Source organism: Nyctereutes procyonoides, unplaced genomic scaffold (assembly GCF_905146905.1).
Source record: "Nyctereutes procyonoides isolate TBG_1078 unplaced genomic scaffold, NYPRO_anot_genome, whole genome shotgun sequence".
Taxonomy (NCBI): domain Eukaryota; kingdom Metazoa; phylum Chordata; class Mammalia; order Carnivora; family Canidae; genus Nyctereutes; species Nyctereutes procyonoides.
Genome location: NW_026575140.1, coordinates 55,469,632 through 55,496,913, shown reverse-complemented (window position 1 = coordinate 55,496,913; position 27,282 = coordinate 55,469,632). Strand labels below are relative to the sequence as shown.

General features: G+C 43.1%; 1 protein-coding gene across 2 annotated transcripts in view; it reads left to right on the top strand.

Moving 5' to 3' along the window:
• Positions 1-27,282, top strand: part of CFAP52 (cilia and flagella associated protein 52) — a 41,666-nt gene that overhangs the window by 9,226 nt on the left and 5,158 nt on the right. For both annotated transcript variants that reach the window (XM_055306492.1, XM_055306493.1), the window contains 8 exons: positions 2,842-2,970; positions 5,402-5,505; positions 6,272-6,384; positions 10,299-10,399; positions 12,840-13,010; positions 20,032-20,180; positions 22,523-22,668; positions 25,236-25,387. In XM_055306492.1, coding sequence (XP_055162467.1) covers positions 2,842-2,970; positions 5,402-5,505; positions 6,272-6,384; positions 10,299-10,399; positions 12,840-13,010; positions 20,032-20,180; positions 22,523-22,668; positions 25,236-25,387 — 1,065 coding nt within the window. The remainder of the gene's footprint in view (positions 1-2,841; positions 2,971-5,401; positions 5,506-6,271; positions 6,385-10,298; positions 10,400-12,839; positions 13,011-20,031; positions 20,181-22,522; positions 22,669-25,235; positions 25,388-27,282) is intronic.

Below are 27,282 nucleotides of genomic sequence, written 5' to 3'. Positions count from 1 at the left end.
ATTTTGTTGCCTTTAATTTCTTTTTCTGGTCTGATTGCTGTGGCTAGGACTTCTAGTACTATGTTGAATAATAGTGGTAAGAGAAGACATCCTTGTCTTGTTCCTTCTAGAGGAAAAGCTTTCAGTTTTTCACCATTAAGTATGATATGTGAGCTGTAGGTTTTTCATATATGGCCTTTATTATGTTGAGATATGTTCCCTCTAGACCTGCTTTGTTGAGAATTTTTATCATGAATGGATGTCGTACTTTGTCAAATGTTTTCTACTGTCAAATGCACCTACTGAGAACTTTGTCAAATGTTTTCTACTGTCAAATGCACCTACTGAGAACAACCTGATTTTTTATTTACTTTATACCAATGCCATTTTCCCTGTGTGTCTGTATAGACATAGATCTCATTCTTTGCAATGACTGCATTGTATACCATTGCACAGATATGCTGAAATTTGGCCAACTCGCTATTGATGTCAGTGCCTTTTATTTGTTTTTAAATTTTAAACTTGCTTTTGAAAAATGGAAGCTATACCACATCCGTGGTTTATTTATTTGTTATTTTTTAAAAGATATTATTCATTCATTCATGAAAGAGAGAGAGAGGCAGAGACGCAGGCAGAGGAAGAAGCAGGCTCCATGCAGGGAGCTTGATGTGGGACTTGATCCCGGGACCCCAGGACCACGCCCTGAGCTGAAGGCAGGCGCTAAACCGCTGAGCCACCCAGGGATCCCCATACATCTGTGGTTTATAAAGAAAATGTGTTGTCCTGCTATGCACAAGAATTCAGAATTCATATCCCCTCCACTATGAAGAGCTCTCCCCAGGACCACTGGAATTTTTTTTTTTTACACCTTCATTGAGATATATTTCACATACCATAAAATTCACCCACTTAAAATATATGGGTATATACTTTTTGCTATAGCGGTTAGTTGAGTGGATTTTTTTCTTTCTTTCGTTCTTCAGTTCTTTCTTTCTTTCTTTGCTGAAATACTTCCCCAAAGACATTTTTTACATGTCATGTTGTGTAACTACCACCACAAACAATTGCAGAGCATTTTATACACTCTGAAAAGAGATCCTTCATCCATTAGCAGTCACTCCCCACTCCACCACTACCCTCTCAGCCCCAGGCAACCACTAATCTACTTTCTGTTTCTATAGATTTGCCTGTTCTCAGTGTAGCATTCCATAAACGGAATAATACAATATATAGCCTTTTGTAACTGAATTTTTAAAAGATTTTATTTATTCATTTGAGAGAGAGAGTGAGTGAGTGAGAGAGAGAAAGAGAGCACAAGCAGGGGGAGGGACACAATGAGAGGGAGAAGCAGACTTACCCCTGAGCAGGGAGCCCGACACAGGCCTTCATCCCAGGACCCTGGGATCATGACCTGAGCTGAAGGCAGATGCTTCACCGACTGAGCCACCCAGGCACCCTAGTATCCTATATTTTTTATTAAGCATAATGTTTTCAAGGTTCATCCATACTTTGGCAAGTATCAGTACTTCATTCTTTTTAGTGTCAAATAATATTCCATTGTATGGCTCCACCACATTTTCTTTATCCATCAGTTGATGGGGCTTTGTGTCTTTCCCAGTTTTAGGCTATTATTAATAATGCTGTTATGAACATTCATGTACAATATTTGGATTGGATGTATGTTTTCATTTCTCTTGGGCATGACGTATTTGGTTTTAAGAGTCTTTTGGGGGGGGCGGGAGGAGGCATGATATGCCTTTCAAGTTTTCCACTTCAGATGGTATCTGTCAATTTCCTATTAAGAAAAAAGAAAAAAATTCTGGCTCTTAACACAACTTCCTACCTCCCCATTCCTACCAATCTTGATTCTACTTGGATTTTAGACCCCTGGTGATAATACATCCTACATATAGGAAATTTGGGAAGCATAGCGAGGCATGTTTTTACATTAACAAATTTGTACCATCTGCATTCCTTTTCTTTAATATTTAGATGATCCCCAGCATTTTTATTTTATTTTATTTTTTTATAAAGATTTTGTATTTATTTATTCATAAGAGACACAGAGAGAAAGAGAGGCAGAGACACAGGCAGAGGGAGAAGCAGGATCCATGCAGGGAGCCTGATGTGGGACTCGATCCCAGGTCTCTGGGCCAAAGGCAGGCGCTAAACTACTGAGCCACTTGGGCTACCCACGCCCCCAGCATTTTTAGTATTATTATCTGAACATGCTCAATTTAGGACTAAGTTGCACCCAGAAAGAAGGAAAAGGAACCCAAAGCAGTGCTTCTCCATGTGTGCTCCCCAGACCAGCCGCATCAACATCACCGGGGACTTTTTTAGAAAAGCAAAATCTCAGGCCCCACCTTCTGACTCAGAAGCTCAAGAAGACCCTTGTGTATGTTCATGTTTGGGAGCACTGCCTGAGCTCATCCTTTTCATTGCACTGTTTTGGTTTTTTTCCTGGAATACTTCTACAAGGAAAATTTTTTACATGTGATAAATGGGCGGTAAATGTTTATGCCTTGCTTATCTGAAAATGTCTTTATTTTAGCATCAGACTTCATTGATGGAGGGGGGGTGGTCACTGGTTTCTAGCCTCATTTTCATTTTCCTTCAAAATCTTTTTAAGTGTCACCTGTTTGTCCTCTAATAACCAGTGCGGCACAGGAGATATCTGGGGGTCAAAATAATTATTATATTATAACCAGTGCGGCACAGGAGATATCTGGGGGTCAAAATAATTATTTTGTTTCTCTCTCTCTCTCTCTCTCTCTCTCTCTTTAGAACTACTAAAAACACTGTTTCTTATTTCAAGAGCCCATCTTCCCCTGACTCTTTTGGTCCTTCTCGTTTTGGCAGTGTGGTCGTGTGGAGCATAGCCAAGAGAGAAGCCATCTGTGGCAGTCCTGCAGCCAGTCTCAACGTGGGGAATGCCACCACAATAATCTTCTCGAGGTGCCGGGATGAGATGTTCATTACTGCTGGAAAGTACGCATCTGCATGCAGTCAGGGTTTTCAGAACTCGTACATCACTCTATTTGCTTGGGCAGAAAGCATGGCCATTCCAATTTGGGGGAACACAGTATTCGTCCTGCAAAATTACCTTACATCATAATTTGCATGATTTTGCAGTCCTTAAAAAGCCTTGTAACTGAAAGTCTTTAAATATGGTTATTTGAAAATTCTGTGCTTCCTACTGAGGAGCCACTGCTTCTCTGCTAAATTCATTTTGGGGTCTGGTCTGTTTGTTGCTGATCATGCACTATCTACAGTGCATGCTCACAGAGGAATGTGCACGATTGCACAGATCCACTCACTGGTTGATGTTGCTTAGCACCTGTCTTGATTTAGGTGTCCTGAAATGATAGTTTGCAAATGAACTGTGCCAGGAAGTTTCAGATGTCTGACTATTGGCCATATGAGATAATTTCTAGCTTTTACCCAGCTAATGGAGACCAAGCTGAGAGCCAGCATCTAACAGAAGATATTAATTTACAGATTCACCAATCAGGGCCCTTTCTGGATTGGGAGATGAAGGTTATACCTGCACAAAAGCATCCTCTTTCATGATGTGGTGTGCCAGTGTAAAGGTCCGAAAGCTATGAATGTCGGGTCGGAGTACATGTTGGGTGGAACCCTCTTGTTCATCCCATCTGTGGTCTCCCATCTGTGAAAGGCACACACCACTGGCTGCTTTTCCAGCCAGAGCAAAGAATTGCTCTACATCTGCACTGTGTCCTGTCCCCTCCCTGTGATATACAGCATGCGTTTTTTCTGGGGCTAATAACGAGGATGGATTTACGTAGGGGCCATGAACCTAGCTGGTTGAATGAGCCAACCCCCTATGGAGTGAATCTTATTAGGAGAGCATCCTGAGCCTGGAGCATCTGGCCTCATCCTTCCCTGTCTTCTGAGGCCACTGGTGACCATGCAGTACTGTCACTTCTTTGGGGTTTGCAAAGTGGCTTCACTAAGCCTTTGTATCACCAGAGTCCAGCTGCTCCTCAGCAGCGGCCTCAGCTGCAGGCATCAGCCCACTCTGACATCCAAGGACAGTGTTTCTCCAGGATTCAAACCTTGATTTGAAGCCCTCCTTGCCCAAACTTTTTTTTTATTTTTTATTTTTTTATTTTTTAAGGACAGTCTGTATTCTAGATCTGCTTTAATTTCATGCAACAGTGATAACTAAGAGTAAGTAAGTACTCGTAAGTAAGATTTCTGGTACAGCACCCACAGTACCCTCCATGTTGGCCCCAGTTTCAGATATTCCATTATATTGTCCCTCATGAGAGATCCTGCAAATTCCAATTTGGCATCCAAGTGACATCTACCAGGAGGGCCATGGAGAAGCTGATTTTTTTTTTTAATTTTGAAAGTACTCAAAATAAGAATTCAAATGAGAAGTATATTTTTATTCAAATGAGAATGTGTACAAAATAGTTATTGAGCACTTATTATGTGCATAACTCTGGAGGCCAAAAAAAAAAAAAGAGGAAAACTGAACTTGACTGATCTGTTTTTCTTTTTCTTTTTTTAAATTTTTATTTTGTTTTAAATTGATTTATTTAAGTAATATCTATGCCCAATGTGGGGCTTGAACTCACAATCCCTGATATCAAGAGTCACATGCTCTTCTGACTGAGCCAGTCAGGCACCTCCATCAATCTATTTTCTTTTTAAATATTCTATTTATTTATTTATTTATTCATGAGAGACACAGAGAGAGAGGCAGGCTCCCTGTGGGGAGCCCGATGCAGGACTCAATCCCAGGACCCTGGGATTACGCCCTGAATTGAAGGCAGACACTCAACCACTGAGCCACCCAGGTGCCCCCCCCCATCCATCTATTTTTAAGTTAATCTTTTTTTTGCCTTCGACTATTAGCTTCAGCTGTGACATTGACCACGATATGTTTATACAATTATTAATTCAGATTAACTCAACATGCAGTGATTGAATGCCAAGTATATGCCAAGCCTTTGTGTCAGGGGCTGATTTTCTTTGGCCCACTGTTTACTTAGTCTCATTTTTCATGAGGACAGCTCTCCATAATGAAGCACTTTCCTTGAAAAGGTCTTCTCACAACTGCAAACCTTGAAGGAAACATACTTAGTGAACTCTGGTTTGCCCTTTGTTTATTTGTATTTATGTCTGCTCTGACTACAGTGGGTAACTGGGTGTGAATCCTTGCTCTGCTGTGTTTTCTCATTTGGAGGAGAGAGGGGATCATAAAACCTACCTCGGAGGGTGGTTGTAAGGATTGAGTGGAAGATTTTAAGTAGAACAGTAGGCCTAAGAAACCCTCAGAAATATCCAGTTCTCTTCCCTTCAGCTTCTCCTCCAGGGGAATGCAGAAAACAGAGATGAGATAAAGAGATTAGTAAATAGATTTCCATTTGATTGTGTCTCTCTTCCATAGTGGGACCATTCGAGTATGGGAACTGGATCTCCCAAATAGAAAAATCTGGCCAACTGAGTGCCAAACAGGTCAGATGAAAAGAATAGTCATGAGTATTACAGTAAGTATTACTTTTAAGTATTAATGTCAGTAAACATTGGTACAAATTCCTGTTAACAATATTGGCCAAGGGGTATATGTGTGTGTATACATGCATGTGTGTGTGTGCATACATGTGTGCACATACATAGGTACACATACCTTGGGCTGAGGGGTAGGGAGGGGTGGTCTGGACATAAGGGATGCTGATTGAGGGGATACAGGTGAGGAAGGGTCTTGTTTCTGTAGCTCCTTTCAGAAGGTAGGAGCTGCCTAGACACAACTTTGGGAAAGAAGAGTTATATGTTTTTACGGTGGACTCCTACATGCATATGGACAACTCCATTCTCCACTGACTTATTTCTCTTATTTAACACATCATTGTCATACGCAGATAGACTTTGGAAAATAGGAGATAAAGCAAACACATGTTCTCCTTGGAGGAGTAAATCTTCATCCTAGGCACTCTGAGGTGGTGTCTCCAGAACCGGAACTGGCAGGATATGTACACATGCATATCTAACACCAGACACAGTCTTCCAGTGAAATGCACAGGCTAGCTGGAGTCTAACCTTTCTCCTGGTTCTGAGGTTGGCTTTGATTCTGTCCCCCTCAGAGCTGTTCTTACTCATCTTAGAGTCCATAGAGACTGAAGTAGCCATGGGCACCTTTGTAGGTCAGATGTCCAATGGGGCCTCAGAGAAAATTTGTCCCATCCCTGATCGGAGCTATTGGGCATCACTGAGAAAACACAGATCTTTAGCACCCTTTTTGTCTCTGATCCCCAGATAGCTGACGATGATAGCTTTTTCTTCCTTGGCACCACAACTGGAGATATTCTGAAAATGAACCCAAGGACCAAACTGCTGGCAGACACTGGGCCTGTGAAGGACAAATTCAGTCTGGTAAGTAGAGACCGCCAGCATCTGTCCTGCCCTGCTCTTTTCTGGTGATTTCTTCCCTCCACTGGCAGCACAGACCTATGTCAAGAGTCTGTGGGAAAAAGGGGCACCTGGGTTGCTTAGTGGTTAAGCATATGCCTTTGGCTCAGGTCGTGACCCCCCGGGGGTTCTGGGATCGAGTCCCTCATTGGGCTCCCTCTGCTTCTCCCTCTGCCTGTATTTCTGCCTCTCTCTGTGTGTCTCTCATGAATAAATAAATAAAATCTTAAAAAAAATGTGGACAAAAGAAGAAGGCTGTGTTGTACCCAGGGCCACACCAAAATTTGCAAGGTGCATTGACTTCTCTGAGCCCTCATCTCTGGTTCATATATAGAGCAAACTTCCTCGGTGTCCCCAGTTAGGGAATCAGACCACATGTTTTTTATATTTTTCAAGCACCGGGCCTGTGGTTCTGATTTGTACCCATACTGGTGCCAGAATTTTGACAGCCCTCTTATCATATATAAAAGAAATGTGCTTTTTGATCTATAACACCGGATATACACATACATACATATGTAATTTTCGTCCTAGTCAATAAGTAGGTTATTTTAAAAATGATTTTATTTATTGATTTGAGAGAGAGAGAGCGCCCACAAGCAGGGTAGGGAAGGGTAGAGGGAGAAGGAGAAGCAGACTCCCCACTGAGAAGGGAGCCTGCTGTGGGGCTCGATCCCAGGACCTGGAGATCATGACCTAAGCTGAAGGCAGACACTTCACCAACTGAGCCCCCCAGCCACCCCTCTAATAACCAGATCTTAGAGTTTAGCTTCAGCCAGCATTGTAAGTCATGAGCAAGACCTAGAAAATGTGGATTATTTATATTTGCAGAGTTCCTAACAATTCTGATTAAAAATCCAGAAAGACTTCAATATTTAAAAGAAAAAAATCTATGACCAGAGGGTAGTCTCACAAAATAAGAGCTGCTATTTCCAGGACCTGCAGAAAGTTACAAGGGCTGTTTCCACTAACCTTTGAATTTGAGAGCTTGTGCTAGGTTCTGCACCTGCCTATCGCATGTCTGATAATAGAACAGATGGTTCTCAACTTAGATGCTTTCCCACTTAGCAGATATTCCCCAGAAGACTTGAAATCTTGCACCACATGCCCAGGGAAGATGTTAGAGTTTACTTAATCACACCATCATTTAATGTTCAAGCTTTTAAGAGTATGCATAAGAATGAGAGAACGCTATAGTATGGATAGAGAAAGGCTTAGAAATAATCCCACCAGAGATCAAGGTGTAGTCTAGACATTGTTTTCCAAGTTATTTTTAGGAGGGGAATTCCAGGATATGAAACAGATAAAAGCAAAGCAGCCCAGTTAAAGGAGGGCAAGGCTCAGAGCCTTGCCATTTCCACCTCCTGAGATATTTCCAAAGGGCTCCATTTAACGCTATGTGAAAAATACCAATCTGCCTATTTTTGACACCTTCCCCCTACAGCACTTGGGATCTAAATGCCTTTCCCAAAAATAGATGCTGGCCATCTTAGTGTTCCCCAAGTTGTTGGTACTTAAGTGCCATTGATGGGGGTACTGTGAATACTTTAACTCCTAAGCCATTTAGGCATTTAGGTCTGATGGTAAATTCCACACAGCAGTGGTTCCAAGTGGAACCACTTATGCAAGTGGAAAGAAAATAATTCTTAGGGAATGAAAGGATAGGAGATATCACTGAAGACATTTGGTTGGAATATTATGTGACCTTGGGCTGTTACCCATTTTGAAACACTACTTAAATGGCCACTCTATGGTTAGAAGGGTAAAGGGGTTGGAATTGTTTCTAACGGACCTGGTAAGACTAAGATGATGGTGGTCATAATACTAATATTAAAAACAGTACAGGATCCCTAAATGTTGGCATATTGGACACGGAGCAAAGCACCTTCTTTGTATTACCCCATTTGGTCCTCAACAGTCTGATGAGATAGGTACCATTTTCATCCCTGCATCACAGATGAGGACACTGAGGCACATACTATTCAAGATCTCATGGTTAATCAGTAGCAGAGCTGAAATTTGAACTCATGCATCCTGGCTTCAGAACCTGCTTATAGTTTCAAAAGTTTATTTAGAAATCGCACATAGGTAACTCTGAGGCTCTGTTGAATGCTTTATCCCTTGCTTCCCTAAGTCCCCCAACACATGCTAAGAATCCTCACTCCAGGGTTGTCTCCTCATGGGCTGGGCATTTATCCCATTGTCCTGCTGTAGCATTTTGGGAGCTGAAGGTGGCGGGCAGGACAGGGGAGTCCATAATTCTGCTCCGTGCCTTAACATTCTTGAGTCTTGCTTTCTCTTCTAAAACATAAAATGCATTTTGAACCAGAATAGGCAAACTCAATTTAGTATAACTTGAAAAGACATAATATTTATTTTGTAAAGTTTGTTAAAGTTTATTAGGCTTGGGCAGCCCGGGTGGCGCAGCGGTTTGGCGCCACTGTCAGCCCAGGGCCTGATCCTGGAGACCCGGATCGAGTCCCACGTCGGGCTCCCTGCGTGGAGCCTGCTTCTCCCTCTGCCTGTGTCTCTGCCTCTCTCTCTCTCTCTCTCTCTCTCTCTCTGTCTCTCTCTCTGTCTATGAATAAATAAATAAAATCTTAAAAAAAAATTTATTAGGCTTGTGCCTGTAAAGTCATTAGCTGTATTATTACTGAAAGCTTTAAAATGAAACATTGTGGGGCTCCTGGGTGGCTCAGTTGGTTAATCATCTGCTTTCTGCTTTTGGCTCAGGTCACGATCCCAGGGTCCTGGGATCGAGCCCCATGTCAGGCTTCCTGCTCAGTGGAGGGTCTACTTCTCCCTCTCCCTTTGCTCCTCCCCTGCTCTCTCTCTCTCGCTCACTCTCTTTCAAATAAATAAATAAAATCCTTAAAAAAATACAGGGGATCCCTGGGTGGCTCAGCGGTTGAGCATCTGCTTTTGGCCTAGGGTGTGATCCTGGAGTCCCAGGATCAAGTCCCACACTGGGCTTCCTGCATGGATCCTGCTTCTCCCTCTGCCTATGTCTCTGCCTCTCTCTTTCTGTGTCTCTCATGAGTAAATAAATAAAATCTTTTTTAAAAGTCCTTAAAAAATACAATAAAATAAAATTATAACTTCATAGTGGGGGTATAAAATGACCATCATATCTTCCCACACTTTGAAGATGGCTTTGAATTTATGTCTATTATTGGTAAGACTATATACTGCATGCTTTAGTTCAGAAAATATAGTCACCAAACAATAAGGGTTCTTAGTGCTTTCCTTGGATGTTGATATGATCTCCTTGCAGTATAAGAATTAACTTCTGGCGTAAACAGTAGCCACTGTGGAACTAATGTTGCCCGCGCTTATTATACCTTCTGCTGTAACTTCATTCCAATAGATAGATAAAAAGTGTTAATTTTTAATACATTCAAAACGCACAGGTGGTTTTAAAGGGAGGAAGTCTGATGAAACAGGCTTGCTCCTTGAAGGACCAGGAGAGCTCATTCTTGGCACTGAGCCCTGTGGCCAGCCTAGGGGTATGTCACAGGTGATACCTTCATGTGTTTTGTCCAGGCAACATGTGGCAGCATTGACCTGTCCTTTGCAATGCCCCATGTCTGTTACATGTGTGTCAGCTCACACACTGATTCTTTTTTTAATTTAAAAATATTTTATTTATTTCTTTATTTGAGAGAGAGAGTGAGCGAGCAAGCACACACAGGGGAAGTGGCAGAGAGAGAGGGTGAAGCAGGCTCCCCATTGACCAGGGCTCTATCCCAAGACCCCAGGATCATAACCTAAGCCGAAGAAAGACGCTTAACTGACGAAGCCACTCGGGCGCCCCCACACACTGATTCTTAACGACGAAACCATCTGGCTTTTCTCTCAATGTTGTTTCTACCCCTTAGGGAGTGTCTGCCATCAGATGCCTGAAGATGGGGGGTTTGTTGGTGGGTTCCGGAGCCGGATTGCTGGTCTTCTGTAAAAGCCCCAGCTACAAACCTATCAAGTAAGTTCCAGACTCCACGGGGTTGGAATGGGGAAGGACCCACCAGAAGGAAGTCTGCTTAAAGCCAGTAACTATTTGGCAATAATTGCCAAAGTGATATTTGGTTAAAGAATTTAATCTTTAACCACTGTTAAAATGAGTGGTTGGAATCACAATAGATTATTTCTTTGCCAATGAAAAGACAATAGCTTATGTTGAATCAAACCAAAGTAGTCCACGACTACCCAAGGGGACATTGCCCTTCTAATAAGTACATTAATTATTATTTCATTTATAAATCTGAATCATAACAGAGGTAATAAGATGCTGTTATAAAGATACCAGCAGGGGCGCCTGGGTGACTCGGTTGTTTGAGTGTCCAACTCTTGATTTCAGCTCAGGTCATGATCTCAAGGTGGGGAGATCGAGCCTCCCCCCCCCATCTGACTTGGTCTTATACATGGAACCTGCTTAAGATCCTCTCTCTCTCTCTCCCCCTCCCACGTGCGTGCACTCTCTCTTTCTCAAAAAAGAAAAAAAAATCCAAGAAATAACCTCAAATCTCAAAACCTTCAAAATTTGTTTATTCAGTGAAATTTATTATGCAGTGGGTACCTCTTATGTGTCAGGCACTATTCTCGTGGTTAATTCATTTGAACGGAGGTTTCTTTTTTTTTTAAAGATTTTATTTATTTATTCATGAGAGACATAGAGAAAGAGGCAGAGACACAGGCAGAGGGAGAAGCAGGTTCCCTCTGGGGAGCCTGATGCAGAACTCGATCCCGGGACCCTAGAATCACACCCTGAGCCAAAGGCAGATGCTCAACCACTGAGCCCCCCAGATACCCCCAAGTTTGTAATTTTAAACTCAGTGCTCTGGATAGGTCTTCTTGGGAATGCATTTGGACAAGGTCTGTGTCTGGGAGAAGGGGAATAAGAGAAGGAGGCTACTTAAGAGCCGAGTTGGTTAGACTCTGGATATGTGAAGTGAGTATAAAAAATTCACCCCCTAATTTTCAAATACCTTGTCCTGAATATACAAATGTTCCCACTGTCATGGGGATGATTAATTCAAGGAAGTTATTACAGGGTTTGTGTTGTACGCATCTCCAAACTAACCTAGTGTGATAGCATGTACTCCCATTGGATGCTGTGATTTCTGCCTCATTGGGTTTTTGTGGATGGAGAAAGTTGCTCCCATGAGAAGTCAGGAAGTAGTATAATGAAGCAGACTGCTGAAGCTCAGGGACCCTTGGCCTTGCCCCTAGAGCCCTGGGCTTCACTTTGTCTTCTAGAGAGCCCAGATGCCAATAGCCAGTATTTCTAATGGCTGCCCTCCATGGCCTCATGTACATTATCTCTAATCCTCACCACGACCCCACGAAGGAGAAATTATTCTATCGCCAATTGAAGTGAAGCTAGGAGATTTCTGACAATTTATCCAGGGTCAGAGAGCTCTATCTAGTTAGTGAAGGAGCCAGGATGTGACTTGGGGTCAGTCCTTTCTTCATTAACCATTCTGCATCCCACCAACAAAAGGATATTTGTGAAGTATTACCCGTCCCACACTGATCCCTTGCACAAGAATCTCCACTGCATTCTTACTGTCAAAAGTAAATTAGTTGTAGAGCAAGGTTGGGTATTTAGGGACTTGTTCATGTATATGCTTTTTTTTTTTGTTCACACTCCTGAGACATTTGGGAAGCAGTAGGATTTGAAATATGGACGAAGAGACAAGAGTCCCTGAAGTTGGGCAAAGACAGCCACTATTAATGTTTTGTTATTTCTTCTTGTCTTGTGTTCTTCGTATACATTTTAAAATCACTGTACTTCCCTGTGTACATAATATATTCTGATTTATTTTTACTTAAGGTAAACGTCATAAACATTCTCAACATTGATATCTTTTTAAAAACTACTGTGGTAAATTACAAAAAAAAAAACTGTGGTAAAACATACAGAATCTTTGAAACATGCTTTAATTGGCCAATATCTTAAGAAGTTGCCTGCTGTCCCGTAGATGATTTCACCATTGCATTGCAATTAGATATTTAGGTTGTTTCCAACTTTGTACTCTTTTCACTACAGTTATAATAACCTCCTTTGACATAAAGGTTTTCCCTCCCAATTGTGGGATTATTTCCCGGAAATGGAATTAATGAAGTACTTAATTGCCATGATCGTTTGTGCCCATTGTCTTCCTGGAATGTTCCATCTGTCCAGATCCTTCCACAACCCATTTTAGACTCTCTCTCACCGAAGAAGCCCCCCAAACTACTGTAAACCCTGCTGACCTCTCCCTCTGCTGACCATGGGCACCCACTATTGTGAGTCACTCCTGCCTTTCCAATTGTGTCCCCTCCCTGAAGGCATGTCCTAGGTCATACCAGATTTGTATCCTCTGTAACAAGTACTCAAATGATGGAGTGAATCTACTTCACCTTTCTGCTTCTCCATAAAGGAAAGTCCAGTTACAAGGTGGCATCACTTCTATCACGCTTCGAGGGGAAGGACATCAGTTTTTTGTAGGAACAGAAGAATCACACATTTATCGTATCAACTTCACGGATTTCAAAGAGACTCTCATTGCAACTTGTCACTTTGAAGCTGTTGAGGACATTATCTTTCCGTTGTAAGTAGAAGAGCAAAGTATTTTGGCTCCCACACTCAGTGAAAACATGGAGGTCTGATGCAGTGTGCCAAGAAATTTGATTTTATCTCATTAATACCTTTTCAACATGTATTAATATAATTATTATTTTTTGTCCTCAATTTTTTCAATGCTGGTCAGTTATTTTAATAACAATTATGATCTAATATTAATTATAATAATTGGAAATATAATACTGATGTTTTATTATTATTTGATAATTATTTTTAACACTGGTTATACCTATTGCCTTCACCCAGCAGCTACATTAGTTTTCACAGTTCAAATTTGGGCTTCTTTAGAATGTTGGCTCTTCTAATAAACTTATCATGGAAACTTTTCTGTTTCCCCAGTACTGTCTGGAAAAAGCTTACTAATGCCCGGTTGCCCTTCCTTCCTTCCTTCCTTCCTTCCTTCCTTCCTTCCTTCCTTCCTTCCTTCCTTCCTTTTTCTTTCTTTCTTTCTTTCTTTCTTTCTTTCTTTCTTTCTTTCTTTCTTTTTCTTTTTCTTTCTTTTAAGATTTTTATTTATTTATTTGACAACGAGAGAGAGAGAGAGAAATAGAGCACAAGCAGGGGGAGGAGTAGAGGGAGAGGGAGAAGCAGGCTCCCTGACATGGGACTCGATCCCAGGACCCCAGGATCATAACCTGGGCCGAAGGTAGACATTTAACCGACTGAGCCACCAGGTGCCCCAGTAGTGCCTTTTTTCCAAACTTCTTTCAAGTCATTTGTTTATACCTCTTGGGTCTTCTAGACTTGGCACACTTAATGGTGGTGGACGCAAGAGGTCTTCTGGACCACTCAGTAATCTTCTGGAATTCTTGGTAAATCCTACATGATACAAATGAAGCAAACAACCATCAGCAGTTTTGATATAAAAAAAATAGTCAAGTCATGGTTTGCCATTATTTGCTTTTGAAACACATTTTATCTTCGGTGGCATTCACCCCACGAACTTGATTGGACAGTTTTTGTTCTGACCTTCCACAGTATGTGACATGAATTTACAAAGCTCAGAATCATTGTTTTATGGGTGGTGAGACTCCCTTTAGAAACTCAGTCCTTAAGATCATGAAATGTATTTGGGTTCCCTGAGTCATTGCAATTACGTTTTTTTTTTTTTTTTAAGATTTACTTATTTATTGTATTTATTTATTTATTTATTTATTTATTTAAATTTTTTTTTTTACTTATTTATTTTAGAGAAAGAGAGCATGAGTGGGAGGGGCAGAGGGAGAGAGAGACAGAATCTCAAGCAGACTCCCCACTGAGTGCAGAGCCCAACATGGGGCTCCATCTCACTACCCTGAGATCATGACCTGAGTCGAAACCAAGAAATGGACGTTTCACCAGCTGAGCTGCCCAAGTGCCCTTATACGTTTCTCATAGTGAAAACAGCTGGTGCTTCCCACCAGGGTGATCTTTTTTGAGATTTGGTTGGTCATTTTCTTTTCATCTTACTTTTTTCCTCTTTTTCTTTTTTTTAATATTTTTTAAATTAAAATTCAATTTGCCAATATATATAGTGTAATACTCAGTGCTCATCCCATCAAGTGTTTTCCTCTTTTTCTAAGGAGCTCAGTAGAATCAATCTGTAAAATTACTTGGCCCTGGGGGGGCCTTTTCTAAGAGTCAATTTTTAACTATCTCTTCAAATACTTACTTAGTTACTGACCTATTCAGGGTTTGTACCTCTTCTCCCCCCACCCCCCGCCTGCCTCCTTTTTTCTTGTTTTTCTTTTTTGTGAAACAGCTTTATTAAAATATAATTTACATGCCATAAAGCTTACCCATTTAGAGTTCACAACTCAATGTGGGTTGTTCTTTTGTTTTGTATTTGCTTGTCTGTTTGTTCACATTTACAGAGTTGTGCGGCCATCATAATCTAATTCTGGAACATTTCATGATGCCAAAAAGAAATCTATCCAGGGTTACTACCCATTCCTGCTTTGCTCTCTCCTCCATCTCCCTGCTGAGCTATGGAGAAAACTGAATGAAGAGGAAGAGCAGGGATCCCTGGGTGGTGCAGTGGTTTGGCGCCTGCCTTTGGCCCGGAGCGCCGGGATCGAATCCCACGTCGGGCTCCCGGTGCATGGAGCCTGCTTCTCTCTCTGCCTGTGTCTCTGCCTCTCTCTCTCTCTCTCTCTCTCTCTGTGAGTATCATAAATAAATAAAAAAAATTAAAAAAAAAAGAAGAGGAAGAGCATGGGGTATACCAGCATCCCACAAAGGACTGCATTTTTCCTTTCCTTGCGGATTCAGTTAATGTACATTTTTTTCAGCTACTAGTCCTTCATGTGCCAAGGCATTAATCTATTGGGAAAAATGTCTGGATGAACCAAAGCGACTTCTGCAACATTCTGCTATGACTTCTGCAACATTCTGCTATCACGTGCCTATTTGCCTATTGCATATGAGCTAATAATACATGTTAGAGACATGCACCGTAGCAAAAGAAACTATGTCTCTCTTCGTATTGTTTTAGGCCAGCCTTGGTCTTTTCATAGAATTTAATCCACTTGTGCTTATTTCTATCTAATGAGTTTATAGACGTTTTCTATATAGTATGTTTCTTCTTTTTGTGTCTCCTTTTTTTTTAAGATTTTATTTATTTATTCATGAGAGGCACAGAGAGAGAGGCAGAGACACAAGCAGAAGGAGAAGCAGGCTCCCCTGCAGGAGCCCAGTTCAGGACTCAATCCCAGGACCCCAGGATCATGACCTGAGCCCAAGGCAGACGTTCAACCATTGAGCCACCCTAGAGTCCCTGTGTCTCCTTTTCTTGTCTTGTGTTGTGTCATGATCATGTTTTGTAGTTGTACCTTCCCCTCCCTGACTTCACATGACTTGGAAACTATTCATGGTATTGTTTGTTATTTATCAGTCTTTAAGTCATAAGTATGTATATTTGATATAATAATTTATGATTATGATATTTCTAGTTCTTTCTAGATATTGCCTGTCTGTTAATTCATTGGTATCATAGTTTCCTTTACATTTTTTAAATATTTTATTTGTTTATTTGAGAGAGAGTGAGAGACAGAGATAGTGAGAGCATGAACAAGGAGGAAAGGGAGAAGCAAGCTTCCCACTGAGCAGGGAGCCTGACACTGGGCTCAATCCCAGGACCCTGGGATCCTGACTTGAGCTGAAGACAGACACTTAACCAACTGAGCCACCTGGGTGCCCCTAAATTTTTTATTTTTTTATTTTTTATATTTTTAAAGATTGTATTTATTTATTCATGAGAGAGAGAGAGAGAGAGGCAGAGACACAGGCAGAGGGAGAAGCAGGCTCCATGCAGGGAGTCTGACGTGGGACTCGATCCTGGGTCCCCAGGACCATGCCCTGGGCCGAAGGCAGGCACTAAACCACAGAGCCACCAAGGGATCCCCCCTAAATTTTTTATTTTTTATTATTTTTTTTAATTTTTATTCATTTATGATAGTCACAGAGAGAGAGAGAGAGAGAGGCGCAGAGACATAGGCAGAGGGAGAAGCAGGCTCCATGCACCGGGAGCCCGATGTGGGATTCGATCCTGGATCTCCAGGATCGCGCCCTGGGCCAAAGGCAGGCGCCAAACCGCTGCGCCACCCAGGGATCCCCCCCCCTAAATTTTTTAAATTAAGATTTTATTTATTTATTTAAGAGAGAGAGCACAAGAAACCACAAGCTGGGTAAGGAGCAGAGAGAGAAGCAGACTCCTTGCTAAGCAGGGAGCCTGATACTGGGCTTGATCCCAGGACCCTGAGATCATGACCTGAGCTGGAGGCAGGTGCCTAACCTGCTGAGCCACCCAGGCGCCCTAATATCATAGTTTCCTTTAATACTTTGAATATATTTTAAATTAGTTGCTTTGAAGTCTTTCCAACACCTTGATCTTTTGATTGCCTGTTCCCCAAATCATATTTTCCTATTTCTTTGCATATCTGCTTACTTTTCATTGAAAACTCAGCATGATAGATAATACATTGTACTAACTCTGAATTCCCTGGTGTTCTCTGAGGATTATTGGCCTGGACTCAACCTGCAAATTTTGTCCTTCTCACAGAATGCGGCAGCTGACATTCTTATGGCTTCCCACTGTAGCTTTCATATACAGGTTCTGGGTACTCCTGCATGCTTGCAGAACTTAGCATTCACCCAAGTATTTGTGCAGAGATGAAGCTCATCCTCCCCATGGTTTCCTTGCTTCTAGAGATTTCCTCTTAATTCTCAGCTGTTCTTAGGACCTCAGGCCCTGGCTTCTGATATTTTTAGCCTGTAAGGTCCAGCTTTCTGCCTTGCAAGCTGAACCCAGTTGATGAATGTATTCAGTTAAAAAGTCCAAAAAAAAAAAAAAAAACCAAACAAACAAACAAAAAAACCACCGGCTCAGATTGATCCCATGTAGCTCTGTCTTCAAACATAGGATCCTTAAAAAAAAAAAAAAAAAATCAATAGAAATTTTTTAAAAGAGTCCTCTCTGCTCTGTGTCTGCTTTTCTGCTTTTTCCTCCTCTTGGGTTTTCTCCCATGCACATAGACTTTAGCTGTCAGATGGGAATTTGGGCAATGTTTATAATTTGAATTTAGGTTAGACTCCAGTAGATCTCTTGCTGCCAGGATTTCCCCCTTTAAATTTTCCAGCCCTCGGGTGGCTCAGTAGGTTAAGCATCTGCCTTTGGCTCAGGTCATGATCCCGGGGTCCTGGGATCGAGTCCCACATCAGGCTCCCTGCTCAGTGGAGCCTCTGCTTCTCCCTTGCCCTCTGCCCCTCCCTCCCTGCTCATGCTCTCTCTGTCTGTCATATAAATAAGTAAAATCTTTTTTTTAAATAAATACATTTTCCAGCCCTTGACTCTGTTAACACGTCTTTAAACAGTTTACCTGGCAGCGCTTTTCCATGGCCCCCGCAGCTGTGGGAGTCAGGGGCATCCTTGGATTAGCCAGCAACACGGTCATGATTCTTAACCCTTCCCACTTGCACTTTTACAAGAACAACTGCTCCCTGGTTTCTGCTTACTTTTAAACGCTTTCAGCATCTTTAGGATTTTAGGTTCTCATTGTTGATCCTGTTTAGTGCTTCTGATTGCCATCTGCAGGAAGGTTTGTGTGACCACTTCGTGCCTACAACATCACGAGAGCTACCCTCTCCTCCTGATTTTGATACTTTGTGTTTCCCTCTGGTTCTGTCTGTCTGCGGGTTTTATCTGGCTGGTTTCTCTTGGTCCTCAATGTTTCTGGTCAATTTGATGGTAATCTGTTCCTGCTTCCCTGTATTTACCTCTACCTCTACCCCTGTCTCTGGCATCTGCATCCGTCTCTTCATTTCACAGGATTTTAGATGGGAGATACGTGGGCCCAGGGAGCCGTCTTGATCTGATCAGTTTGGTTTTTTTTTTTTTTTTTTTTTCCTGGAATTTAACCTTTCAGATCCTAAACTAGGGACAGTCTACACTGGAAAAGTTCATGTCTGAACTAGATTCCTGAAGAAGTAGACCATCCGTCAAGGGTAGGGAGAGTTTGGAAAGTTCTCTAGGTGTGCTCAAATCCGTGATATTTGACTTTCATGAGGAGTCCACATGCCTCTTTAAAAGCTCACTTTCCTGGGACACCTGGGGCTTCTCAGGGGTTGAGCGTCTGCCTTCAGCTCAAGGTGTGATCCCGGGGTCCTGGGATCCAGTTACGCATCAGGCTCCCTGAAGGGAGCCTGCTTCTCCATCTGCCTGTGTCTCTGCCTCTCTCTGTGTCTCTCATGAATAAATAAAGTCTTTAAAAAAATAAAAATAAATAAAAGCTCACTTTCCCCACAGGAGGGGGTCCTTCACTGAAGGCAGTGTCTTATATAAAGCCTCTCTTATTTTAAATAAATATTATCCTCTAAAGTTGGCTTGATTTGATCTGTGTTACTCAGGACTGTCTGGCAAGCAGCTGCATCTCCTCATCCGATTCCAGCCCACATTTTTTCTAGGTAACTAGTCCAGCATTATAATTATTTCTCTTTGAGCCCCAAAGCTAAATCTATGGAAAAAGATCCATTTATTTTTCTATTAATTCCAAAGAGAGATGGTCTTAAAATATGAGCTCTTGTCCTGAATGTGCCTTTGATGAAATGTAGACATTTCTTGAGAAGCACTTACATCTAAAAGTTAGTTCAACCTCCACAGAGACTGTAGCTATAAATTCATATTTATTAAGCAGCTGGGCTTTATTATACTTGAGTATTACTCCTTTTTCTTATCCAAATTGAAATAGTCTGTAGTTTTTGATGTAATGGTATTTTTCACTTTATTTACAAGTTGTCTTTTAAAAAAGCAGGGGGTACCCGGGTGGCTCAGTCAGTTAAGTGTCCTACTTCAGCTCAGGTCATGATCTTGGGGTCCTGGGATTGAGCCCTGCATTAGGCTCCCTGCTCAGTGAAGAATCTTGCTTCTCCCTCTCCCTCTGCTCCTCCCCCTGCTAGTGCTCTCTCTCTCTCTCTCTCTCTCTCTTAAATAAATAAATAAAATCGTTTAAAAAAATAGATCAATTACTCTGGGCTTTGCTTCCTTGTCCAGAAGCTCATATTCTCTCACAACCAAGCAAAGTACTGCTCCAGGTTATCTGCAAACATAAACTCTAGCACCTGTGTCTTTTTTCTCTTTGAAATTATGATGACTATTGTCAGGAAGAGTTTGTTTAGTGTCTCTTAATATCAACATCTCACAGACCTATTTGATCTCCAGTCAACCAGGACACTTAAAGACTTTGAAATTGGCATTTCCCTCCCGAGCACCTTTGTCTCAACCTGTCTCCTCCGGGCAAAGGGCTGCAAGAGATGATCCACAGATGTCTTGTGGGCACTGAATGCCATCTTACACAGGTTTCTGTAAGGCCATCAGGCTTTGACATACTTAATGCTACAAGACACAGTTCCCGATGTCCCGGTGCGGTAACATCTGAGAGTCAAGTGTGCACCTAAGAATCAGTGTGCGTCTTGTGTGGCCACACCTCTTTATTCTCACGGTGGCTCCTTTGCAGTGGCACCGCCGAGCTGTTTGCCACCTGTGCCAAGAAAGACATCCGAGTGTGGCACACGCTGTCCAACAGGGAGCTGCTGCGGATCACTGTGCCCAACATGACCTGCCACGGCATCGATTTCATGAGAGATGGCAAGAGCATCATCTCGGGTAATGTTGACATCCTTGGGCTTTGCAGTGGGCTCGGGCGGTGGCTTTGGACCTTTGTTCCTTCTACTGGCCTCTCCATATGGACAACCTGGAGTGGCCTCCCGCTGCTTCCAGTCCAGCCTCTCTGTGGAGTTCCCTTCCAGCTGGGAGACTTTCTGAGCTCAGAAGGACCAGAAAGCAATTTCTCTGCCCCCGACATTGCTGCGTATAGTATGTGGCTTTCTCTTTCATAAGAGAATTTAGTCATTCTATTACCAGATGTATTTTGAAGCCTTGGTGAGTGCAGGGCACCTATGTGTTAGAACCCTTTCGGTTGTTTGAGAGATAAAAGCCCGACTTAAACTATATTATGCCTCAAAGAGAATTCACTTTTAACTCAATTGATCCTCTCACAGCAAAGTATTTTAACGTAAATCATAGACACTGTCATATTCCACCTCCAAATACTTTAGTTTGCATTGCTAAAAGTGATATTTTCCTACAAAATAATAATTTCTTTTATTATTTTTAGTTTATTTTTAAAAAGATTTTATTTATTTATTCATGAGAGACACACACACAGAGAGAGAGAGAGAGGCAGAGACATAGGCAGAGGGAGGAGCAGGCCCCATGCAGGGAGCCTGAAACAGAATCGATTCCAGGACTCCAGGATCACACTCTGGACCAAAGGCAGGCACTAAACTGCTGAGCCACCCAGGGATCCCCAAAATAATAATTTCTTAATATCATCTTATGTTTGGGGCACCTGGCGAGCATCTGCCTTCAGCTCAGGGCATGATCCTGGGGACCTGGGATTTATATATAAATATATATCATCTTATGTTCAACTCATATGCAAATTTCCCCAGTGGTCAAAAAGTGAATTCACTTGTTCACATCGGGAAAAGTCAAGTGGATCTCTCTTTTTTAAAAAAACTTTATTTATTTGAGAGAGAGAGTGTGCACACAAGCACGAGCAAGAGGAGGGGCAGAGGGAGAAGCAGATTCTGTGTTGAGCAGGGAGCCTGATGCAGGGCTTGATCCCAGGACCCCAAGATCATGACCTGAGCCGAAGTCAAGACGCTTGACCTACTGAACCACCGAGGCACCCCTCAAGTGGATCTTAGGTACAGCTGTTGAAATGGTGATATCAGTAGCTCATCTCACCTCCTCTTTCCCTGGCTCTGTCTCCTCCCCATTGGCTTCTCCTTTGGTCATGTCTTCACACACAGTGGCCACCAGGAGCTCTTGGCTTCCGGCATTTGCCTCACCACAGATGGCGCTCACCACAGAGCACTTATCATCATCTCCACCCTTGTCCCAGCCATCACCATCCCTTAGATTTCTTCTAGTGGCTTCCTACCAGGTCTCCCTGCCTCTATTCATGCCACTTCTAGGTTCACTGCTAGGTCCCTGAAGGGGTGTACCCAGACCCTGCATAGATAATTGATTGAAGGGAGCAAGAGTCTGAAGCCAGGGAGGAAGCTGTTACAATCCCCCAGGAGAGAGATGCTGGTGGCTTGGTTGAGGGTAGGCCCAGTGGAGGGAGAGATTGGGAAGTGGGCAAATTCGGGATGTTTTTTAACTGTAGAACTTATAGGGCTTGTTTATTGATTGGAAGTTGGGTTGGGCTGGGTGGAGTTGGGTGGTTGGAATAGAGAAGAATCAAGGATGACTCTGAAGTTCTTGGCTTAGACAACTGGATGGATGATGGCAACTTTTATTGAGATGGGGAAGATGGCAGAAGTCAGGGAAGGAGCATCAGGTTTAAAATAGAGGGAGGGGGATCCCTGGGTGGCGCAGCGGTTTGGCGCCTGCCTTTGGCCCAGGGCGTGATCCTGGAGACCCTGGATCGAATCCCACGTCGGGCTCCCGGTGCATGGAGCCTGCTTCTCTCTCTGCCTGTGTCTCTGCCTCTCTCTCTCTCTCTCTCTCTCTGTGTGTGTGTGTGTGTGTGACTATCATAAATAAATAAAAATAAAATAAAATAGAGGGAGGGGTAAGAAACCAACATGTGTTTAGAGATGTTAAATTCTCTACCCAGATGCAACCAATATCAGCTAGCTGGTTGAATGCACAAGTTTTGCAACCCACAGGAGCAGTGGGAGCTGGCCTCCTTCCTTCCTCCCCACCCCAAACGTTTTCTCCTGGGGTTGGGTGCACCTACAGGCAGGTGTGGCCAATTTGGGGAGTCAGGGGCAAGAGGGATATGATTCCTGGCATTTGGGGGGGACTGACCACCTTCCCCCATCACCACCACTGCTCCCCAGTCCCGACTCCTTTATGATTGAGGAGAGCCAGAGTCAGCACCAAGACTAGGGGCCTACTGATCCTGCCTCTCTCTTGTCTCCCTTCCACGCCAGCATGGGACGATGGTAGGATCCGGGCCTTCGCCCCAGAGACGGGCCGGCTGATATATGTCATCAACAATGCCCACAGGATCGGAGTGACAGCTATCGCTACCACCAGTGACTGTAAACGGGTCATCAGCGGCGGTGGGGAAGGGGAGGTATTGTTCTTGAAGGCAGAATCTTTTTTTTTTTTGGCAATAGCCCCTAGTTTAGAGCAACTGCCTTACAGGAAGCTACTTACGTGTGTGTGTGTGTGTGTGTGTGTGTGTGTGTTTAACCTATATTAGGAGTCAGGCAGAACCAAAGTAGGATTTTGAAGAAACCCTAAAATACATTGTAAATTAAAACTCTAATAACACAAACACACACATAGATATACCTGTTAATGAAAGAACATTCAAGATACAGGCATGAAAGCATTCTATACGGAATCGGGCTATGAATCAGGTGAGCATTTTGCCAGAGTTTTGGATTTGTTTGTTCTTCTCCTTCAAAGACTATAGTTACATAAATTGTCTCCATCATATCTTTTAAAGGCAATGCTATTTTTAGACTCAATTCTTTCATCTACCCAGACGTGTGACCATTATTTCAGAATCGTCACACTTGACCCTCGCTCCCATCATTGGCAGGAGCCTGAAACATCTTCCATTCACACATTCTTCTCAGTGCCTCCCCAGCCACCACCCCCCCCACCTCTGCTTTCTCTGCATCCCCCACCCAAAGCCTGCCTTTCTCAAGAGAGGACATCTTCTTTTCCTTTCTTATCTTCATGCAATTATAGGAATAACTTACCAGAGTGGAGAAGGATCTAGCATCTTCATGAGGCCTTTAGCAGAGTTGAGGGCCAAGCAGGTTCCAGGCTGAGTGTTTGGGCTCCAGGAATCAGACTGTCTGGCTACAAATTTTGCTTCCACCACTTTCCAGCTGTGTGACCTGGGGCAAGCTCTTCAACCTCTCTGCACTTCCATTTCTTCTATATAAATGGAAAATAAACAATCAAGACTCTGATTAGTAAGATGTCTTGCGATGGTTTGTACCAAGTCTTCAAAATCTGATGTACATTTTGCATTCAGAGCACATCTCCACGTGGACTAGCCACGTGGCAGGTGCTCCATAGATCCTTCTAGCCTTGGACCCTCCCCTGCTCTCTGCCTACCACCCCCTCGAGGGCTTTGATCCCTTCCCTTAGCTCTTCAGTCATGCTGTTGTCAACACCCTCAGCATCCTTGTGAGCTCCCTCAGACTTTTGGGGCATCTGCCCTGCCCCTGCCCAAACTTGGCTTGGACCAGATCATCTGCTTCTAGGGGACTGAGCCCCAGCTGATGAGAGCTGCCGGAAGAAATCAGACATTACAAATTCATTGCCCTTGGCAGTCTTTTCAGAACACCACATCAGCTCTTCCTCCCATTCCTCACTCAGCTATTATGGACCTTCCTTCCAAAAGACATTCATTGTTAAGTGCTGGAGACCAGGGCTGCTGTCAGCAGGTGTGCACGGGTATGAATTTAGCAGTTCCCGAAGTACTCAAGTATTTCCATTTTCATTGGTAAATGACCTTGCCTGAGTTGCAAAGACCCCAGTCCCACCACTTTACCCCCTCTCCCTTTACCCCCGCAAACATACCCTAAACCCCCTGCAGTCCCACAGCTTAAAGGCTAATGCCCAGAATATCCAAAGCTCCAGGCCTGGGTGCTGTTTGCTGCCCATATCGTATGAGTTAGAAAATTTGAGTATTACTCTTGCTAAAGACTGAATGTATGCCTCCACACATAGTGGCTTACAAGATTAGAGAATTATTCAGACACAGCTCATTTGGGAGAACTTCATGCTTCCCCATCTTCCTTACTAAGGAAACGTCTTAGGATGTTTTTCTTACTTTGCTTATGGCTACTTTCCCCTTTCAGGTACAAATAAGTTAGCCCATTATCACTTATCCTAACCCTAGTTTCTAGGGTGTTGATACTATTCTTGTATTCTTGTATTGTCTTATGTTACTCAAGCAAGATAATCTCTGCTCTTCATACCTTCCACAAGTCCAACATGCTCGATATGAGAAAGTGTAAGCATCTGACTACATTATTATGCTTTCTGGTACGGTTGTGACAGAATGTTTATCTATTACAGGACCATACAATGACTTCCTTTTTACGTACCCCTTTTATTACAGTTAGGGCATCATATTGACCATTTTTGAAATTTTGTGGGTAGAACCAATGACCTATGAATTTCACTTCACGATAGCAGGGGGTTGGCAGTCAGAATATATTTGTTGTAGAAAGCGGGTACTGGCTTTGATAAGGTTGGGAACCATCGATTGAAAACCATTAAGCCCGAGCAGCTGATGTGAAGGTTAAATATGGCTCTGGGCACCCAAGAGCTTTCCTGATGGCACCAGAAGTCTAAGAGTGATGCTCAGCAGAACTGAGCAGATATGCTATTTCGCTTGCTTTAGCAAGCAGCAGGTGTCTGATAAATTTCTCAGCCTTAAAAGTAGATGTAGGTGTAGGATTATTGGTAGCATTTTCCTGGCTCCATGGAAGGATATTCCTGCTCTGCAGCTTTGCATTCCCGCCCCACTCAACAGAGACGAGAACAGCAAATTTAAAATAAGTCGAGTACAGCAGAGCTGAAAAAGCATATAAATATGGAAAAAATATGTATATATTTTAACCCCTTCAAGTCCAAAGTTTGTGTTGAAAGCCTATGCTTTGTGGCTTCCAGGTGAGGGTGTGGCAGATAGGCTGCCAGACCCAGAAGCTGGAAGAGGCCCTGAAAGAGCACAAATCCTCCGTGTCTTGCATTAGGGTGAAGAAGAACAATGAGGAATGTGTCACTGCCAGCACGGATGGCACTTGCATCATTTGGGACCTGGTGTAGGTACCCGTGGTGGGGAGGACAACATGATACACACCCAGGAATCCCAGCATTTTTATGGAACTTGAGAGAAGATTCAAACAAAGACTAGAAATCTTTCAGGCAACAGACAGGGGATGTCCATCTGAAGCCACTCCTCTCCGTGACTGTTCAGAGTTTACGGGTGCTGGTAGAAGGGATACAGTTTCCCAGAGGGCTGGATTTTAGAAGATTCTGGACGCACGGGCAAATAGTTTTCCGGTCACACACCGCGAAGCATGATTGAACTTCTATGAATGCAATCCTAAGAATTCCCCCCCACCCCGCAAAAAGGGAGAGGGAAGTAACGTCATAGGCAGTTCCTATTGTTTTGCCACGCAGTGTGACCAAGCCCAGAGTGAGCTCTGCAGAGTGAGCCATGCGGGGTAGAAGTGGGGGACTGGTGTGACTTTACTGTTGGGAGTCCACAAAAGGTTTTCAGGGGTGATTTTTTTTTTTTTTACTATAAGCATTTTAGCTGTGTGTATTTATTTATTTTAAAAATATTCATTTTTTTTACCATAAGCATTTTAGCTGTGTTTATTGATTTATTTTTTAAGATTTTATTTATTTATTCATGAGAGACACACAGAGAGAGGCAGAGACTCAGGCAGAGGGAGAAGCAGGCTCCATGCAGGGAGCCCGATGCGGGACTTGATCCCAGGACCCCAGGATCATGCCCTGAGCCGAAGGAAGATGCTTAACCACTGAGCTGCCCAGGCACCCCAGCTGTGTTTTTTAATTTAGAATTAGGTCCTATTCCCCTAACTCCCTCTTCCCCTGGCAACCTCTCTTATCACTCCTAAGATGCCTTGCCTCTGCACATAACTGCCTTAGAGAGACTCAGATAAGTCTAGAAGCAGGAGAAAAAAGATCTAAATACAGGAATGGATATAGGTACTCCAGGAGAATAAGGAACTTTCTAGACTGGAGAAAAGAGAATGGGAATTAATGCAAATGCAGAACACTTTTTATTTAATACACTGAAAAACAAAAACGAAAGCAAACCTGCCTCCTGGTTCTGCGTGTCTCTCACTTTGAGGTAGCTGCCCATGGACCACCTGGGGATCTGGTTAACATGTAGATTTCTATTCAGTAGGTCCAGAGGGGCTCCTGAGATTCTGCATTTCTAACCAGCTCCCAAGGGATGCCCCTGGTTCAAGGACCACAATTGCGGGAGGTCTTAGCCTACACCTGAACTCCCCTTTGGTAACACACAGAACTAGAAGGTAGGGCGTCTCTCTCTCTCTCTCTCTTTTTAAAAGATTTTATTTATTTATTCTTGAGAGACACAGAGAGAGGCAGAGACACAGGCAGAGGGAGAAGCAGGCTCCCTGTGGGGAGCCCGATGTGGGACTCGATCCCAGGACCCTGGGATCATGCCCTGAGCTAAAGGCAGGTGCTCAACTGCTAAATCCCCCAGGCGTCCCAGGTAGGGCATCTCTAAAGTGATATCCATGGATTGTTTGTGATCACCAAAAATCCCTGAAGCCTGCCTGCTGCATTGCAGGACTATCTGGCTAATTTGTGCTAAAATCTTTAAAAAGTGGCCAGGTTTGAAAACTGCCATATTGAGAAGAAACCATGCAGAAGGTGCATGTTTTCAGCCTGCGGAGGCTGGCCTGTGAGATGGCCACCCATTTCCTGAGGGGGAGAAGCCATATATGTACATATTTGTTAGCATGGTAGCTACCACGGTGGTTTTCAAACCATCATGCACATGAGAATCAGCTGGGATGCTGATGAAAAGTGCCCATCTGTGGGCCTCTAGGTCCAAATCCTTAAAGGTGAGGCTCAATAATATCTATTTTTAAAAAGCCATCCCCAGGACACCTAGGTGGCTCAGTCAGTTAAGGGGGTGCCTTCAGCTCAGGTC